Source organism: Physella acuta, unplaced genomic scaffold, assembly GCF_028476545.2.
Source record: "Physella acuta isolate Inbredline_101_S28 unplaced genomic scaffold, ASM2847654v3 ptg000457l, whole genome shotgun sequence".
Taxonomy (NCBI): domain Eukaryota; kingdom Metazoa; phylum Mollusca; class Gastropoda; family Physidae; genus Physella; species Physella acuta.
In genome coordinates, this window is record NW_026731976.1 from 932,862 (window position 1) to 954,186 (window position 21,325).

Here is a 21,325-nt window from a genome sequence, read left to right on the forward strand (position 1 = left end):
CAGAAGCCAGTACTGGTTGTCCAAGGTGTGGTCTGTGGGTGGGGAGAGGTTGGGTTACTCACTAGTCTGGCGGTACAGGAAGACCGTGTGGATGGAGTAGGGCTGGGAGAAGAGCAGAAGCCAGTACTGGTTGTCCAAGGTGTGGTCTGTGGGTGGGGAGAGGTTGGGTTACTCACTAGTCTGGCGGTACAGGAAGACCGTGTGGATGGAGTAGGGCTGGGAGAAGAGCAGAAGCCAGTACTGGTTGTCCAAGGTGTGGTCTGTGGGTGGGGAGAGGTTGGGTTACTCACTAGTCTGGCGGTACAGGAAGACCGTGTGGATGGAGTAGGGCTGGGAGAAGAGCAGAAGCCAGTACTGGTTGTCCAAGGTGTGGTCTGTGGGTGGGGAGAGGTTGGGTTACTCACTAGTCTGGCGGTACAGGAAGACCGTGTGGATGGAGTAGGGCTGGGAGAAGAGCAGAAGCCAGTACTGGTTGTCCAAGGTGTGGTCTGTGGGTGGGGAGGGGTTGGGTTACTCACTAGTCTGGCGGTACAGGAAGACCGTGTGGATGGAGTAGGGCTGGGAGAAGAGCAGAAGCCAGTACTGGTTGTCCAAGGTGTGGTCTGTGGGTGGGGAGGGGTTGGGTTACTCACTAGTCTGGCGGTACAGGAAGACCGTGTGGATGGAGTAGGGCTGGGAGAAGAGCAGAAGCCAGTACTGGTTGTCCAAGGTGTGGTCTGTGGGTGGGGAGGGGAGAGGTTGGGTTACTCACTAGTCTGGCGGTACAGGAAGACCGTGTGGATGGAGTAGGGCTGGGAGAAGAGCAGAAGCCAGTACTGGTTGTCCAAGGTGTGGTCTGTGGGTGGGGAGGGGTTGGGTTACTCACTAGTCTGGCGGTACAGGAAGACCGTGTGGATGGAGTAGGGCTGGGAGAAGAGCAGAAGCCAGTACTGGTTGTCCAAGGTGTGGTCTGTGCTGGCACAGAGCGCAGGGTAACCTTTGACCCCGTCGATGGTGTAGTGTGACGTCACTTCACTGCCCGACTGGCTGGTGGAGCCCATGTAGGCCAAGTTCTGGCCTGTAAATAAGATAATGCACACAACACGGGCTCATTACACACAACACGGGCTCATTACACACAACACGGGCTCATTACACACAACACGGGCTCATTACACACAACACGGGCTCATTACACACTGCAACTACAACACTCTCACCACTACCCACCTCCACTGACCACTACCCAACTCCACTGACCACTACCCATCTCAACTGACCACTACCCAACTCCACTGACCACTACCCATCTCCACTGACCACCACCCACCTCCACTGACCACTACCCAACTCCACTGACCACTACCCATCTCAACTGACCACTACCCAACTCCACTGACCACTACCCACCTCCACTGACCACTACCCACCTCCACTGACCACTACCCAACTCCACTGACCACTACCCATCTCAACTGACCACTACCCAACTCCAATGACCACTACCCACCTCCACTGACCACTACCCACCTCCACTGACCACTACCCACCTCCACTGACCACTACCCAACTCCACTGACCACTACCCATCTCAACTGACCACTACCCAACTCCAATGACCACTACCCACCTCCACTGACCACTACCCAACTCCACTGACCACTACCCATCTCAACTGACCACTACCCACCACCTACCTCCACCCACCCACATCCACTACCCACCTCCACTACCCACCTCCACTGACCACTACCCATCTCCACTGACCACCACCCACCTCCACTGACCACTACCCACCACCTACCTCCACCCACCCACATCCACTACCCACCTCCACTACCCACCTCCACTGACCACTACCCACCACCAACCTCCACTGACCACTACCCACCTTCCCTACCCACCTCCACTGACCACTACCCACCACCCACCTCCACTGTCCACTACCCACCTCCCCTACCCACCTCCACTGACCACTACCCACCACCTACCTCCCCTACCCACCTCCACTGACCACTACCCACCTCACCTACCCACCTCCACTGACCATTACCCACCACCTACCTCCCCTACCCACCTCCACTGACCACTACCCACCTCCACTACCCACCTCCACTGACCACTACCCACCACCCACCTCCCCTACCCACCTCCACTGACCACTACCCACCTCCACCTTCACTGACTACTATCCACCTCCACTACCCACTTCAACTACCAACCACCCACCTCCCCTACCCACCTCCACTGACCACTACCCACCTCACCTACCCACCTCCACTGACCACTACCCACCACCCACCTCCCCTACCCACCTCCACTGACCACTACCCACCTCCCCTACCCACCTCCACTGACCACTACCCACCTCCCCTACCCACCTCCACTGACCACTACCCACCTCCCCTACCCACCTCCACCTACCCACCTCCACTGACCACTACCCACCACTCACCTCTACTACCCACCTCCACTGACCACTACCCACCTCCCCTACCCACCTCCCCTACCCACCTCCACTGACCACTACCCACCTCCCCTACCCACCTCCACCTACCCACCTCCACTGACCACTACCCACCACTCACCTCTACTACCCACCTCCACTGACCACTACCCACCTCCCCTACCCACCTCCCCTACCCACCTCCACTGACCACTACCCACCACTCACCTCTACTACCCACCTCCACTGACCACTACCCACCTCCCCTACCCACCTCCCCTACCCACCTCCACTGACCACTACCCACCACCCCTACCCACCTCCACTGACCACCACGCACCTCCACTGACCACTATCCACCTCCACTACCCACCTCCACTGACCACTACCAACCACCCACCTCCCCTACCCACCTCCACTGACCACCACCCACTTCCACTGACCACTATCCACCTCCACTACCCACCTCCACTGACCACTACCAACCACCCACCTCCCCTACCCACCTCCACTGACCACTATCCACCTCCACTACCCACCTCCACTGACCACTACCAACCACCCACCTCCCCTACCCACCTCCACTGACCACTACCAACCACCCACCTCCCCTACCCACCTCCACTGACCACTATCCACCTCCACTACCCACCTCCACCTCCACTGACCACTACCAACCACCCACCTCCCCTACCCACCTCCACCTCCACTGACCACTACCAACCACCCCCCTCCACTGACCACTACCCACCACCACCCACCTCCATTGACCACTACCCACCTCCACTGACCACCACCCACCTCCACTGACCACTACCCACCACCACCCACCCACATCCACTACCCACCTCCACCGACCACTACCCACCTCCACTGACCACTACCCACCTCCACTGACCACCACCCACCTCCACTGACCACCACCCACCTCCACTGACCACTACCCACCTCCACCTACCCACCTCCACCACCCACCTCCATTGACCACTACCCACCACCACCCACCCACATCCACTACCCACCTCCACCTCCACTGACCACCACCCACCTCCACTGACCACTACCCACCTCCACCTACCCACCTCCACCACCCACCTCCACTGACCACTACCCACCACCACCCACCCACATCCACTACCCACCTCCACCTCCACTGACCACTACCCACCTCCACTGACCACTACCCACCTCCACTGACCACCACCCACCTCCACTGACCACTACCCACCTCCACCTCCACTGACCACTACCCACCTCCACTGACCACTACCCACCTCCACCTCCACTGACCACTACCCACCTCCACTGACCACTACCCACCTCCCCTACCCACCTCCACTGACCACTACCCACCACCTACCTCCCCTACCCACCTCCACTGACCACTACCCACCACCCACCTCACCTACCCACCTCCACTAACCACTATCCACCTCCACTACCCACCTCCACCTCCACTGACCACTACCAACCACCCACCTCCCCTACCCACCTCCACTGACCACTATCCACCTCCACTACCCACCTCCACCTCCACTGACCACTACCAACCACCCACCTCCCCTACCCACCTCCACTGACCACTATCCACCTCCACTACCCACCTCCACTGACCACTACCAACCACCCACCTCCACTACCCACCTCCACTGACCACTACCCACCTCCACTACCCACCTCCACTACCCACCTCCACCTCCACTGACCACTACCAACCACCCACCTCCACTGACCACTACCCACCTCCACTACCCACCTCCACTACCCACCTCCCCTACCCACCTCCACTACCCACCTCCCCTACCCACCTCCACTACCCACCTCCCCTACCCACCTCCACTGACCACTATCCACCTCCACTACCCACCTCCACTGACCACTACCAACCACCCACCTCCACTACCCACCTCCACTGACCACTACCCACCTCCACTACCCACCTCCACTACCCACCTCCACCTCCACTGACCACTACCAACCACCCACCTCCGCTGACCACTACCCACCTCCACTACCCACCTCCACTACCCACCTCCCCTACCCACCTCCACTACCCACCTCCCCTACCCACCTCCACTACCCACCTCCCCTACCCACCTCCACTACCCACCTCCACTGACCACTATCCACCTCCACTACCCACCTCCACTGACCACTACCAACCACCCACCTCCACTGACCACTACCCACCTCCACTACCCACCTCCACTACCCACCTCCACTACCCACCTCCCCTACCCACCTCCACTACCCACCTCCCCTACCCACCTCCACTACCCACCTCCCCTACCCACCTCCACCTACCCACCTCCCCTACCCACCTCCACTACCCACCTCCACCTACCCACCTCCACTACCCACCTCCACCTCCACTGACCACTACCAACCACCCACCTCCACTGACCACTACCCACCTCCACTACCCACCTCCACTACCCACCTCCCCTACCCACCTCCCCTACCCACCTCCCCTACCCACCTCCACTACCCACCTCCCCTACCCACCTCCACTACCCACCTCCACTGACCACTATCCACCTCCACTACCCACCTCCACTGACCACTACCAACCACCCACCTCCACTGACCACTACCCACCTCCACTACCCACCTCCACTACCCACCTCCCCTACCCACCTCCCCTACCCACCTCCACTACCCACCTCCCCTACCCACCTCCACTACCCACCTCCCCTACCCACCTCCACCTACCCACCTCCACTACCCACCTCCACCTACCCACCTCCACTACCCACCACCCACCTCCACTACCCACCTCCCCTACCCACCTCCACCTACCCACCTCCACCTACCCACCTCCACTACCCACCTCCACCTACCCACCTCCACTACCCACCACCCACCTCCACTACCCACCTCCACTGATGTACACTGAGCAGATGCTCCTCTCCCCCTCCCAGCTGATGGTGATCACCGTCACCAGCACCTGTTCGAACCGACAGATCAAATCTACCGTGACGTCATCAATGGTCAGCATCACTTGATCAGTACACGCCACTTCCGTTTGTGTTCGAAGTCTGAAGCCAATTTGTATACCGCTGTTTTCACCTATACAGATTTATGATCTTTTATATCATTCGCAGTATAAATGGTAGATATTTTATAAAAAGTATAAATGGTATACACTTTGAAATTGCCTATAAGAGGTTAGCAATTGATGAACTAAACCCACCTCTAGACCAACCCAATTAGACCCACCTCTAGACACCCACCCAACTAAACAAACCTCTAGACTCACGCAACTAAACTCACCCAACTAAACCCACCCAACTAAACCCACCCAACTAAACCCACCCAACTAAACCCACCTCTAGACAACCACCCAACTAAACCCACCTCTAGAACCACCCAACTAAACCCACCTCTAGACTACCACCCCACTAAACCCACGTCTAGAACCACCCAACTAAACCCACCTCTAGAACCACCCAACTAAACCCACCTCTAGACTACCACCCCACTAAACCCACGTCTAGACCCACCTTTGCGTTTAAAGACCAGCCTCATCCAGGTGAAGTAGAACGGCTTGTTGAGTGTGAGGGTCAGGCCTCTCATCGTGATGCAAGTTTTGTCATCGTTGTCACGCAGTAAGGAGTTGACACTTTCGATGTCGGCGGCAATGTCGTCTGTAGGCAGGTTACTGGCAGGTTAGAGGGGTAGGGGGGGTGCAGGTAGGGCACGGACAGACAGGACACAGTGACAGTCAGGTAGGACACAGTGACAGTCAGGTAGGACACAGTGACAGTCAGGTAGGACACAGTGACAGTCAGGTAGGACACAGTGACAGTCAGGTAGGACACAGTGACAAACAGGTAGGACACAGTGACAGACAGGTAGGAGCTAGAAGAATGACGTACATGTCTAAAGATGAACGAGCTAGAAGAATGACGTACATGTCTAAGTATGAACGAGCTAGAAGAATGTCGTACATGTCTAAAGATGAACGAGCTAGAAGAATGACGTACATGTTTAAAGATGAACGAGCTAGAAGAATGACGTACATGTCTAAGTATGAACGAGCTAGAAGAATGACGTACATGTCTAAAGATGAACGAGCTAGAAGAATGACGTACATGTTTAAAGATGAACGAGCTAGAAGAATGACGTACATGTCTAAGTATGAACGAGCTAGAAGAATGACGTACATGTCTAAAGATGAACGAGCTAGAAGAATGACGTACATGTTTAAAGATGAACGAGCTAGAAGAATGACGTACATGTCTAAAGATGAACGAGCTAGAAGAATGACGTACATGTCTAAAATGAACGAGCTAGAAGAATGACGTACATGTCTAAAGATGAACGAGCTAGAAGAATAACGTACATGTCTAAGGATGAACGAGCTAGAAGAATGACGTACATGTCTAAAGATGAACGAGCTAGAAGAATGACGTACATGTCTAAAGATGAACGAGCTAGAAGAATGACGTACATGTCTAACTATGAACGAGCTAGAAGAATGACGTGCATGTCTAAAGATGAACGAGCTAGAAGAATGACGAACATGTCTAAGATAAACGGGCTAGAAGAATGACGTACATGTCTAAAGATGAACGAGCTAGAAGAATGACGTACATGTCTAAAGATAAACGGGCTAGAAGAATGACGTACAGTACTGACATGACTCGGCAAACCAGTTCTTCTCACACAGACTGTCAGGCCTGAGGCACTTGCCGTCCGTATCGCAGTACCCGAGGGCACAGTGGCACAACATATTGTTGCCGAACTTGCTGATCCCTACACGAGAATACAGGCGGGGTTAGGTTGGTCTCGTTTAATCTAAGCGACATGTCTAAATGCCGAACTTGCTGATGCCTACACGAGAATACAGGCGGGGTTAGGTTGGCCTCGTTTAATCTAAGCGACATGTCTAAATGCCGAACTTGCTGATGCCTACACGAGAATACAGGCGGGGTTAGGTTGGTCTCGTTTAATCTAAGCGACATGTCTAAATGCCGAACTTGCTGATGCCTACACGAGAATACAGGCGGGGTTAGGTTGGTCTCGTTTAATCTAAGCGACATGTCTAAATGCCGAACTTGCTGATGCCTACACGAGAATACAGGCGGGGTTAGGTTGGCCTCGTTTAATCTAAGCGACATGTCTAAATGCCGAACTTGCTGATGCCTACACGAGAATATAGGCGGGGTTAGGTTGGTCTCGTTTAATCTAAGCGACATGTCTAAATGCCGAACTTGCTGATCCCTACACGAGAATACAGGCGGGGTTAGGTTGGTCCCGTTTAATCTAAGCGACATGTCTAAATGCCGAACTTGCTGATCCCTACACGAGAATACAGGCGGGGTTAGGTTGGCCTCGTTTAATCTAAGCGACATGTCTAAATGCCGAACTTGCTGATCCCTACACGAGAATATAGGCGGGGTTAGGTTGGTCTCGTTTAATCTAAGCGACATGTCTAAATGGCAATTCTGTCGAAATGTTTTTATGATAGATCAGTGTGAAACTGTTTTGGCATGGTTATATAAACATGTTTATTTGGCATATCTATCTGAATGTTAATGTGGCATGAGTGTATGAATATTTATCTGGCACTACTCACTCAGTTCACCTGCCTGGAGTTGGCACGCATCTCTGTATGAGCTTGTCACAAGTGTGTTTTGATCCCTATGTGACTCTGAGGCGTAGCGAGGGGTGGGGCTGGGGGGGACATATGTTCCCGGGCGCCGACCTTAGGGGGCGCCAAAATGGGTTGGAAAAACAAATTGAAAGTTTGAGTTGGGTGTAAATTGAAAGTTTGAGGGGGGGGGTGTGCAAATTGAAAGTTTGTCCCCGGGCGCCGGGAAGGGTCGCTACGCCTCTGATGTGACCTAAGGGTGACAGAGTGTTGTAACCCCCCCCCACACACACACACCCACACGTGCAGCACTCACCCTCGTGCTGACAGAAAAACTCGTGCGTCTTGTCGCAGTTCTCCTCAGTGATCTTGTCTCGCTTGACCACCAGACACTCCCTGCTGCTGTCGTGGGTTGCCGACAGGTTGAAGCTGCCGGGGTTGGGCAGGGGTTGCTTGTTGTGATACCAGTAGTAGGCGGCGGCCGACTGTTTGTAGCGGGCGCCGAGCCAGTACGTGTGGCTCTCTGTTGGATCTATTTATAGAACACGGGGCGCAACTCATCCAAGGTTTACCTCCTATACACACACGAAACACAGCCACAAACACACAAACGGAACAACCACACATGTACTGATAAATTACTATATTTGGGAGCAGCGTGGTCGAGTGGTTGGTAACTAAAAAGGTCTCGGGTCCAAACCCCCTTGTATGCGAGGCACTTTAGCTAGGGCCAGTAACCCATTTAGGAGAGCAACCACCCAAGTCAAACACGAGTGGATTCCCTTGTGCAAGCCGGTGTAGCCACATTTGAAACCAAACGTATTGCTTAGCATTCCTTTAGAATACACCGGTAAAGGTCAAGAGAGGGGTCACGGGGCTACCCACGATCCTTTCAAAGGCCCTGTAACTCGCCCATAGGATTCACTTCTTTGTGTGAGGTCATTGTCTCCTGCGGCAGACTCGACTAGAATTAGGTTTGTTTGATAAATAAAACTCTCATCACGAAAGGTCTGAGTGCCAATATACAAAGCAATGACGTCCCAGGTCTAACCCTAACCCCCCCCCCCCCCAGGTCTAACCTAACTCTTGACCCCCCCCCCCCCCCAGGTCTAACCTAAGCCTTGACCCTCCAGGTCTAACCTAAGCCTTGCCCCCCAGGTCTAACCTAAGCCTTGACCCCCCCCCAGGTCTAACCTAAGCCTTGACCCCCCCCCCCAGATCTAACCTAGGGCTTGACCCCCCAGGTCTAACCTAAGCCTTGACCCCCCCAGGTCTAACCTAAGCCTTGACCCCCCCCCCCAGGTCTAACCTAAGCCTTGACCCCCCCCCAGATCTAACCTAGGGCTTGACCCCCCAGGTCTAACCTAAGCCTTGACCCCCCCAGGTCTAACCTAAGCCTTGACCCCCCCCCCAGGTCTAACCTAAGCCTTGACCCCCCCCCAGGTCTAACCTAAGCCTTGACCCCCCCAGGTCTAACCTAAGCCTTGACCCCCCCCCCAGGTCTAACCTAGGCCTTAACCCCCCCCCCAGGTCTAACCTAAGCCTTGACCCCCCCCCCCCCCCAGGTCTAACCTAAGCCTTGACCCCCTCCCCCAGGTCTAACCTAGGCCTTAACCCCTCCCCCAGGTCTAACCTAAGCCTTGACCCCCCCCCCCCCAGGTCTAACCTAAGCCTTGACCCCCCCAGGTCTAACCTAAGCCTTGACCCCCCATGTCTAACCTAGGCCTTGACCCCCCCCCCCAGGTCTAACCTAGGCCTTAACCCCTCCCCCATGTCTAACCTAGGCCTTAACCCCCCCCCCCCCAGGTCTAACCTAAGCCTTGACCCCCCCCCAGGTCTAACCTAGGCCTTAACCCCCCCCCCCAGGTCTAACCTAAGCCTTGACCCCCCCAGGTCTAACCTAAGCCTTGACCCCCCCCCCAGGTCTAACCTAAGCCTTGACCCCCCCCCCAGGTCTAACCTAAGCCTTGACCCCCCCCCCCAGGTCTAACCTAGGCCTTAACCCCCCCCCCCCCAGGTCTAACCTAAGCCTTGACCCCCCCAGGTCTAACCTAAGCCTTGACCCCCCCCCCAGGTCTAACCTAAGCCTTGACCCCCCCCCCCCAGGTCTAACCTAGGCCTTAACCCCCCCCCCCCCCAGGTCTAACCTAAGCCTTGACCCCCCCCCCAGGTCTAACCTAAGCCTTGACCCCCCCCAGGTCTAACCTAAGCCTTGACCCCCCCCCCCCAGGTCTAACCTAGGCCTTGACCCCCCCCCAGGTCTAACCTAAGCCTTGACCCCCCCCCAGGTCTAACCTAAGCCTTGACCCCCCCAGGTCTAACCTAGGCCTTGACCCCCCCCCAGGTCTAACCTAGGCCTTAACCCCCCCCCCCCCAGGTCTAACCTAAGCCTTGACCCCTCCCCCAGGTCTAACCTAGGCCTTAACCCCCCCCCCCCCCAGGTCTAACCTAAGCCTTGACCCCCCCCCCCCCCCAGGTCTAACCTAAGCCTTGACCCCCCCCCCCCCCAGGTCTAACCTAAGCCTTGACCCCCAATGTCAAGGCCTTACCTTTATCACCGACGATCAAGACGGCCTCCTGTAAGTTCTGTAGGACCATCAAGTCATCAGACGACAAGAGCGTCATCTGCTTCTCTAGACAAAATTGCTGAAACCAGACCAGGCACATTCCGTCAGACAGGCTACTGTTTTGTTACAACTAATCATTAAACACATTCGTACGCACAGGTTTCGAATGTCTGCCAACACATTCGTTACGCACATGTTTCGAATGTCTGCCAACACATTCGTTACGCACAGGTTTCGAATGTCTGCCAACACATTCGTTACGCACAGGTTTCGAATGTCTGCCAACACATTCGTTACGCACATGTTTCGAATGTCTGCCAACACATTCGTTACGCACATGTTTCGAATGTCTGCCAACACATTCGTTACGCACAGGTTTCGAATGTCTGCCAACACATTCGTTACGCACAGGTTTCGAATGTCTGCCAACACATTCGTTACGCACAGGTTTCGAATGTCTGCCAACACATTCGTTACGCACAGGTTTCGAATGTCTGCCAACACATTCGTTACGCACAGGTTTCGAATGTCTGCCAACACATTCGTTACGCACAGGTTTCGAATGTCTGCCAACACATTCGTTACGCACAGGTTTCGAATGTCTGCCAACACATTCGTTACGCACAGGTTTCGAATGTCTGCCAACACATTCGTTACGCACAGGTTTCGAATGTCTGCCAACACATTCGTTACGCACAGGTTTCGAATGTCTGCCAACACATTCGTTACGCACAGGTTTCAAATGTCTGCCTGAATCAAATGTATGTTATCTATATAAAGGGTCGAACAATTGTCGGGGAAAAGAGCCATGTTTTTTTAAAGGCCATTTTCCCATCCGCCCTCCCCTCACACTCCACAGGTTCCGCCTCTGTTTTTTACCTTTGCTTTTTCCCAGGAGAGAGCCGTACTTTCGTACTTGTAGCAGACTTTGTGCATGATGATGCCGTCGATGTTTTTACAGTCGACTGGTCGAACTGCAAGAAACGACAGCGTTACTTCATAACCCTAGCCGTTACAGTCCCAAACACACACAGCGTTACTTCATAACCCTAGCCGTTACAGTCACAAACACACAGCCCTAAACAGAGCCCTAAACACAGACAGCCCAAACACACAGCCCCAAACACACAGCACTAAACACAGACAGCCCCAAACACACAGCCCTAAACACAGCCCTAAACACACACAGCCCAAAACACACAGCCCCAAACACACAGCCCCAAACACAGACAGCCCCAAACACACACAGCCCCAAACACACACAGCCCCAAACACACAGCCCCAAACACACACAGCCCCAAACACACAGCCCCAAACACACACAGCCCCAAACACACACAGACCCAAACACACAGCCCCAAACACACACAGCCCCAAACACACACAGCCCCAAACACACACAGCCCCAAACACACACAGCCCCAAACACACACAGCCCCAAACACACACAGCCCCAAACACACAGACCCAAACACACAGCCCCAAACACACACAGCCCCAAACACACACAGCCCCAAACACACACAGCCCCAAACACACACAGCCCCAAACACACACAGCCACCAAACACAGACAGCCCCAAACACAGACAGACCCAAACACACACAGCCCCAAACACACACAGCCCCAAACACACACAGCCCCAAACACACACAGCCACCAAACACAGACAGCCCCAAACACAGACAGACCCAAACACACAGACAAGGGTCCTTTTACTGAGCATGCCAACATTGTGCATACCCCGTCAGACAGTCTATGTCAACATTGTGCATACCCCGTCAGACAGTCTATGTCAACATTGTGCATACCCCGTCAGACAGTCTATGTCAACATTGTGCATACCCCGTCAGACAGTCTATGCCAACATTGTGCATACCCCGTCAGACAGTCTATGCCAACATTGTGCATACAACGTCAGACTATGCCAACATTGTGCATACCCCGTCAGACAGTCTATGTCAACATTGTGCATACAACGTCAGACTATGCCAACATTGTGCATACCCCGTCAGACAGTCTATGTCAACATTGTGCATACCCCGTCAGTCTATGCCAACATTGTGCATACCCCGTCAGTCAGTCTATGCCAACATTGTGCATACCCCGTCAGACAGTCTATGTCAACATTGTGCATACCCCGTCAGACAGTCTATGTCAACATTGTGCATACCCCGTCATACCCCGTCAGACAGTCTATGTCAACATTGTGCATACCCCGTCAGACAGTCTATGTCAACATTGTGCATACCCCGTCAGACAGTCTATGCCAACATTGTGCATACCCCGTCAGTCTATGTCAACATTGTGCATACCCCGTCAGACAGTCTATGTCAACATTGTGCATACCCCGTCAGTCAGTCTATGCCAACATTGTGCATACCCCGTCAGTCTATGCCAACATTGTGCATACCCCGTCAGACAGTCTATGTCAACATTGTGCATACCCCGTCAGACAGTCTATGTCAACATTGTGCATACCCCGTCATACCCCGTCAGACAGTCTATGCCAACATTGTGCATACCCCGTCATACCCCGTCAGACAGTCTATGCCAACATTGTGCATACCCCGTCATACCCCGTGAGACAGTCTATGCCAACATTGTGCATACCCCGTCAGACAGTCTATGTCAACATTGTGCATACCCCGTCATACCCCGTCAGACAATCTATGCCAACATTGTGCATACCCCGTCATACCCCGTCAGACAGTCTATGTCAACATTGTGCATACCCCGTCAGACAGTCTATGCCAACATTGTGCATACCCCGTCATACCCCGTCAGTCAGTCTATGTCAACATTGTGCATACCCCGTCATACCCCGTCAGACAGTCTATGCCAACATTGTGCATACCCCGTCAGACAGTCTATGCCAACATTGTGCATACCCCGTCAGTCAGTCTATGCCAACATTGTGCATACCCCGTCAGTCAGTCTATGCCAACATTGTGCATACCCCGTCAGACAGTCTATGTCAACATTGTGCATACCCCGTCAGACAGTCTATGTCAACATTGTGCATACCCCGTCATACCCCGTCAGACAGTCTATGTCAACATTGTGCATACCCCGTCAGACAGTCTATGTCAACATTGTGCATACCCCGTCAGACAGTCTATGTCAACATTGTGCATACCCCGTCATACCCCGTCAGACAGTCTATGCCAACATTGTGCATACCCCGTCAGACAGTCTATGTCAACATTGTGCATACCCCGTCAGTCTATGTCAACATTGTGCATACCCCGTCAGACAGTCTATGTCAACATTGTGCATACCCCGTCAGACAGTCTATGTCAACATTGTGCATACCCCGTCATACCCCGTCAGACAGTCTATGTCAACATTGTGCATACCCCGTCATACCCCGTCAGACAGTCTATGCCAACATTGTGCATACCCCGTCAGTCAGTCTATGTCAACATTGTGCATACCCCGTCAGACAGTCTATGTCAACATTGTGCATACCCCGTCAGACAGTCTATGCCAACATTGTGCATACCCCGTCAGTCAGTCTATGTCAACATTGTGCATACCCCGTCATACCCCGTCAGACAGTCTATGTCAACATTGTGCATACCCCGTCAGACAGTCTATGCCAACATTGTGCATACCCCGTCAGACAGTCTATGCCAACATTGTGCATACCCCGTCATACCCCGTCAGACAGTCTATGCCAACATTGTGCATACCCCGTCAGACAGTCTATGTCAACATTGTGCATACCCCGTCATACCCCGTCAGACAGTCTATGCCAACATTGTGCATACCCCGTCATACCCCGTCAGACAGTCTATGCCAACATTGTGCATACCCCGTCATACCCCGTCAGACAGTCTATGTCAACATTGTGCATACCCCGTCATACCCCGTCAGACAGTCTATGTCAACATTGTGCATACCCCGTCATACCCCGTCAGACAGTCTATGCCAACATTGTGCATACCCCGTCATACCCCGTCAGACAGTCTATGCCAACATTGTGCATACCCCGTCATACCCCGTCAGACAGTCTATGTCAACATTGTGCATACCCCGTCATACCCCGTCAGACAGTCTATGCCAACATTGTGCATACCCCGTCATACCCCGTCAGACAGTCTATGTCAACATTGTGCATACCCCGTCAGACAGTCTATGTCAACATTGTGCATACCCCGTCAGTCAGTCTATGTCAACATTGTGCATACCCCGTCATACCCCGTCAGACAGTCTATGTCAACATTGTGCATACCCCGTCAGACAGTCTATGTCAACATTGTGCATACCCTGTCAGTCAGTCTATGTCAACATTGTGCATACCCCGTCATACCCCGTCAGACAGTCTATGTCAACATTGTGCATACCCTGTCAGTCAGTCTATGTCAACATTGTGCATACCCCGTCAGACAGTCTATGTCAACATTGTGCATACCCCGTCAGACAGTCTATGTCAACATTGTGCATACAACGTCAGACTATGCCAACATTGTGCATACCCCGTCAGACAGTCTATGTCAACATTGTGCATACCCCGTCAGTCTATGTCAACATTGTGCATACCCCGTCAGACAGTCTATGTCAACATTGTGCATACCCTGTCAGTCAGTCTATGTCAACATTGTGCATACCCCGTCATACCCCGTCAGACAGTCTATGTCAACATTGTGCATACCCTGTCAGTCAGTCTATGTCAACATTGTGCATACCCCGTCAGACAGTCTATGTCAACATTGTGCATACCCCGTCAGACAGTCTATGTCAACATTGTGCATACAACGTCAGACTATGCCAACATTGTGCATACCCCGTCAGACAGTCTATGTCAACATTGTGCATACCCCGTCAGTCTATGTCAACATTGTGCATACCCCGTCAGACAGTCTATGTCAACATTGTGCATACCCTGTCAGTCAGTCTATGTCAACATTGTGCATACCCCGTCATACCCCGTCAGACAGTCTATGTCAACATTGTGCATACCCTGTCAGTCAGTCTATGTCAACATTGTGCATACCCCGTCAGACAGTCTATGTCAACATTGTGCATACCCCGTCAGACAGTCTATGTCAACATTGTGCATACAACGTCAGACTATGCCAACATTGTGCATACCCCGTCAGACAGTCTATGTCAACATTGTGCATACCCCGTCAGTCTATGTCAACATTGTGCATACCCCGTCAGACAGTCTATGCCAACATTGTGCATACCCCGTCATACCCCGTCAGACAGTCTATGTCAACATTGTGCATACCCCGTCAGACAGTCTATGTCAACATTGTGCATACCCCGTCATACCCCGTCAGTCAGTCTATGCCAACATTGTGCATACCCCGTCAGCCAGTCTATGTCAACATTGTGCATACCCCGTCAGACAGTCTATGTCAACATTGTGCATACCCCGTCATACCCCGTCAGTCAGTCTATGCCAACATTGTGCATACCCCGTCAGTCTATGTCAACATTGTGCATACCCCGTCATACCCCGTCAGACAGTCTATGTCAACATTGTGCATACCCCGTCATACCCCGTCAGACAGTCTATGTCAACATTGTGCATACCCCGTCAGACAGTCTATGTCAACATTGTGCATACCCCGTCAGTCTATGTCAACATTGTGCATACCCCGTCATACCCCGTCAGACAGTCTATGTCAACATTGTGCATACCCCGTCAGACAGTCTATGTCAACATTGTGCATACCCCGTCAGTCAGTCTATGCCAACAGAGAAATGAACCATGAACAACTCACTGTCAAGTTCTGGGTTCACCAGTCGGATTATGCTGCAGACAATAGATAGACAGAGGGGTGCTCGTAATGCCATTCAAGCGTCGATGCCAAGAGTGGACTGGAAGTTGTCAAGAAAAAAGACTGATATTATTCAACAGACGGCATATGTGCGTACCGCTACGCATCCACATAAAGGTCCAAAACTTATCCTGCACTTTAAAAGTAACTCTAAACTAGACCTATGTTTACCTAGGCCTATCCTGCTCTCTAAAAGTAACCCTTAGTTTAACCCTAGCGCTAACCCTTGTAAATCCCGAAGTATCACTGAGCAGTGATACCCGCAGCAAACAGCACTGATATCCTACTGATGTGTTACTTTTTATAGAACTTTGTGAGTTTCGAGTTGGTTCACCCTAATGGGAATAAGACATAGGCCTAGTCCATATGATTTGCTATCCTCAAGGACTAGGCCTATGTCTTATTCCCGGTGCCCTTTCAAAACGACCCGGGACAAATCGGCCCCGTCAAAACGGCCCCGTTAATTTGACCCCGTCAAATCGACCCCCGACAAAACGACCCCGTCAAAATAGCCCCGTCAAAAGGGCCCCGACTTATTGGCTCCCGCCAAATGGGCTCCCGTCATATTGACTTGCGACATATAGGCTCCCGACAAATGGGCTCCCAATATTTAGGCTCCCGACAAATGGACTCCCGACATATTAACCCCTGACAAATAGGCTCAGGACATATTGGCTCCCGACAAAGTGGCTCCCGACATATTGGCTCCCGACATAAGGGCTCAAGACAAATGGGCTCCCGACAAATTGGCTTACGACATATTGGCTACCGATAAATGGGCTCCCGACATATTGGCTCCAGGCAATTGGGCTCCCGACATATTGGCTTTTGACAAAATGACTCCCAACATATTGGCTCCAGACCACTATTGGCATAAAAGTAACCATTTTGTCCTACCTCCACTACTACTATAAATTCTTTTAAATGCCCGAATGAAATTGTTTTTCATGAACCAACATTAATTCACAAATAAATCGAGCCCTTAGGGGTCATCCTTAAATGACGTCACGCTTTGTTTGACGATTTTTACCTCCCCTCTCCCCTCTGTCACACGTCGTCACAAAAAGCCAGACCCCCCCCCTAAAATGACGTCACACCTCAACCTACAACCTCCCTCAAAATTGCAGTTGAATTTTTTTTAAACATCGATATTTTTCTAAAATCTTGTCTAAACTATTACAATTTATTAAAACAGTTATCTAAAATGCGAAATAACGTCCAAAATTCGTTTTCTAACATTGCTTTTTTATAATGCAAAAATGTGACGTCGCAACATCTGAACCCCCCCCCCCCCCCCTCTTCACACATCGTCACAAAATTACGGACCCCCCTCCCCCCTACGAGTGTGACGTCATTTATGGATGACCCCTTAACAGCTAAATTCCACCAATTCTAAAGTTTAGATAATGTTTAATTTACAACAGAAAAGATCTGTTGCTTAAAAGCAAGCACAGATGGTGTAAATGAATGATTTACATGATGTTTACATGACAACATCATCTTGTTTTGATAACCTACAAGCATACTGCAGGTAGGAAGGTATATCGTGGACCCTTCTCCCCACACACTGAGTTGGAACAGCCTATAACCGACTCAATTATGGATGTCATAGATAAATGACCCTTAAATTAAAAAATACTATATTTTATAATAGATAAACTAATATAAAAATAAGGCCTGCCGAACAAGAGATGCATACGTTGTATTCAGTGGCGGAACTAAAAAAAATGGGCCACCCCGCAAAAATATTTTTAGCCCCCCCTCATTATCTATATCTATATCTATATCTATATCTATATCTATATCTATATCTATATCTATATCTATATCTATATCTATATCTATATCTATATCTATATCTATATCTATATCTATATCTATATCTATATCTATATCTATATCTATATCTATATCTATATCTATATCTATATCTATATCTATATCTATATCTATATCTATATCTATATCTATATCTATATCTATATCTATATCTATATCTATATCTATATCTATATCTATATCTATATCTATATCTATATCTATATCTATATCTATATCTATATCTATATCTATATCTATATCTATTGCCAAAAGTAGCAAACATCAGTAATTCTTCCAGGCATCTCTTCGAAAAAAGTCTGGAAGAAACACTGGCAAACATAATTAGAACATGCTAAGGGTTTAGCGTGGTCGTATTGGTAAAGCTCATCATAGAATCACGAGTTCGAATCTTACGGCAGATAACTGTGGAAAGCCTCCCATATTGGAGAGAAAACTCCAAAATCAAACAACTGCTACCTGCCCTGTAGTTTGTTCTTGGCTGGACATAGACCACGGAAGCAAATCCAAAAAGAAAAGCAAGCAGAAATTGGAGTCAGCGGCCTGTATGGCGCAGAAGAAGCTGACACCAATTAAGCTACTTAAAAATTGCGCTGAAAGAGATCCCTTTCAACATTACAACTAAAAAGGAAGAAGAATAAGCTAATACTAAAAATTGCTATTTTTATAAGGTTATTGTAAGTCTAATAAGTATGTCTATATCTACTAATTAATAATAAGAGGCCTACACGCGTTTTAATGTCTTAACAGTTGAGTAAAAGTAACAGTAGTTGGCAATCAAATTAATGAATTAAATGTTAACAATAAAATAATAATTAAATAAGCCCTAACCATTGTAAACGTAATATTTTTACATGTAAGGCGTAAGGCCTACTCTTTTTCGCCTATTAATTAAACCTTAATTAAACTTTAGTTTAGGCCTAAGGCTTAAAGTATTCATAGTGCTAATTAAAACATGGTACTTGTAACTAGATCTATACTTTGAAATAAATAAAACTTGAATCAACTCACTGGCAGTCAAATGTTAGAAGAGAAGTGCATTTGACTTACACTTTAAAAACTGTACTCAATTTTTATTCTAACCATTCAAAAAAGGTGTCTTTTGGTGCAGACGATAGGATGATGTGTCATTTCTAAAAATAGAATTTAAAAAGCCTAATCTAAAATTCAATTATTAACTTACATTTAGGAATGATAATTAGATCTAGTCCTAGTACCTAATCAAACGTTTTAAAGAGGCATTGCTAGTTTACTAACAAATTGACAATGCAGTCCCATCATTTCGAGATTCGCCACATTTTGTGCTCTAACTCTGGTAAACTATGCTTAGGCCGTAAAGCTGGAAAAACTAACAAATCCTGGCAATTTCCGCTCAAGCTTTAGAAATTACAGAAAGTGAACAGGTCACAGTTTGGTAAGTCAAAGTCTAGAACTCTAGATTCCTAGATACTTTAAAACTTTAATATTTAAAATTTGAAGCCAAAACAAAAAAACAACAACTAACAGTTAACAAATCCCGGTAGATCTAGATCTAGATTCTAACTTCAACTTCATCAGTCAATCTCAATTTTAATCAATTTTGAATGGACACCAGTGACTCCAGTGAGTTAACGAAAATCCTTCCGTAAACGTAGGCTTTTTGATGAGAATTACAGAATGATTTTTTTTATTAAAAATGTATCAATAATAGCTAGAACACTAGTAAACTAAGCTAATTTAGCATATTTTAACTTTCTGTGTAAAGTCATTATTACTGAAAAAAAATTCCAAAGTCAGGTCAGTCTGTGGCAACCTCCAATGAACTTGACAGAAGGAAAAAAAACTTGACCCGTGACCTTCATTAAAACAGAATTTGCTTTTGTTTTTTTTTTAATTTTCAGTATACATGTGCTTAATCTTACCCAATAAGTGATAAAAATTTGAAAATTAATTTTAATTACTGGTGTAAAGTGACATAAACAGCTTAATAAACACGTGTTTTCTTGAGGGGGTGTGGCCCGGGTGTGGCACATCCTGACATCGCATTGTTTGTAACTTTATATTTCTGTGTTTTATGACTATATTTGTTCACAATCAGCATGCTATGCTTTTAATTTTGATAAAGGGTAAGTATACCAAGTTACAAAACCTGAAATCTAACTAATAATTCATACTTTCAGTTTAAAAAATAATGAAAACGATCATCAATGAAGAAAGCGTAAACATTCTATTTTTAGGTGTGACATAAAAAAACAGTCATAAATCTAGCCAAATGATTGGATTCTTGCGCAGCACACATTTTCCCGCGCCTCGTTTTCACTAAGCAAGATTATAATAAAATGGCATTATTGGGGGGTGATCGTTTTCCCACGCACATATCTCATTAACACGCCAAATTATTACCAGTTAATGGTAATGTGTGTAAAATTAATACTTTAAAGTTTACATCTGACATAAGCTGGTTTGCATCTGGAAGCGATATGTAAGAGTTATTTGATATAAAAGACAAGAATTCATAGAGCTACTTTCACTAAGGCGCCGCTTGCGAGACAAACAAAGGAATTAGGCCAAAAGTAGATCCGACAATTCTTAAATAACAGACTTAAATAGAAACGGATAGTTCCGATTTCTTAAATTAACGATGGCTTCGTAATCATTAGTTTTATCGCTCTACCCATTAGTGAAAGCGAAACTGGTCGCCATTTTTGGTAAGCGCATGAGCCGTGAGATGGCTTCAAAACAACAAACCCGGAAGCTGCGAATTCGAACGGCCTAGTAAACGCCAGTAAGCGGTAATGTTGTTGACATGGAATAAAAATGTGCTTTTTTAGATTTAGGACCGTAAAAATAATAAAAGATGATAAAATTTTATTAAAAACTTAAGCCTAAAATTAATTCAGAAATTTCTAGATCTAGATTCATTCTAGAATCAAGATCTAGATCTAGATCTATACAAGTTGCAGATCCAGAGAAATTGAAAATAATTTGTTGAGTTTATAAGGCTTTATTACTATTTATTTTCATCAAGCCTAAGTTATAACCCAATGTTTCACTTTCGTAAGACAAACATTGATTGGCTGTACAAGAACCCCGTGATCGATTTCTGACAGCCCCACTTTATAGT

At 49.2% G+C, this 21,325-nt stretch overlaps 1 protein-coding gene across 2 annotated transcripts; it reads right to left on the reverse strand.

The window, feature by feature from the left end:
* Positions 1-764: 764 nt before the first annotated feature.
* Positions 765-19,305, reverse strand: LOC131943516 (uncharacterized). 2 transcript variants are annotated; one of them, XM_059303691.1, is made up of 9 exons: positions 19,234-19,305; positions 16,327-16,423; positions 11,468-11,562; positions 10,571-10,667; positions 8,338-8,553; positions 7,067-7,183; positions 5,929-6,072; positions 5,303-5,494; positions 765-1,057 (listed from the first exon to the last, which is right to left on the reverse strand). In XM_059303691.1, the coding sequence occupies exons 2-9, from the start codon at positions 16,397-16,399 to the stop codon at positions 858-860; spliced, it is 1,134 nt and encodes a 377-aa protein (XP_059159674.1). In that variant the 5' UTR covers positions 16,400-16,423; positions 19,234-19,305; the 3' UTR covers positions 765-857. The 2 variants fall into 2 exon arrangements, with proteins under 2 accessions (XP_059159674.1, XP_059159673.1); XM_059303690.1 differs by having other exon boundaries at positions 7,058-7,183.
* Between the last annotated feature and the right edge of the window lie 2,020 nt (positions 19,306-21,325).

Excerpts from the sequence above, each read along its gene's own strand:
- LOC131943516 (XM_059303690.1), bottom strand. The coding sequence starts at position 16,399 with ATGGCATTACGAGCACCCCTCTGTCTATCTATTGTCTGCAGCATAATC. Across the intron at positions 8,554-10,570 it reads CTTGATCGTCGGTGATAAAG|ATCCAACAGAGAGCCACACG; the intron begins GTAAGGCCTTGA and ends TTCTATAAATAG. Across the intron at positions 5,495-5,928 it reads GCTGGTCTTTAAACGCAAAG|GTGAAAACAGCGGTATACAA; the intron begins GTGGGTCTAGAC and ends AAATCTGTATAG.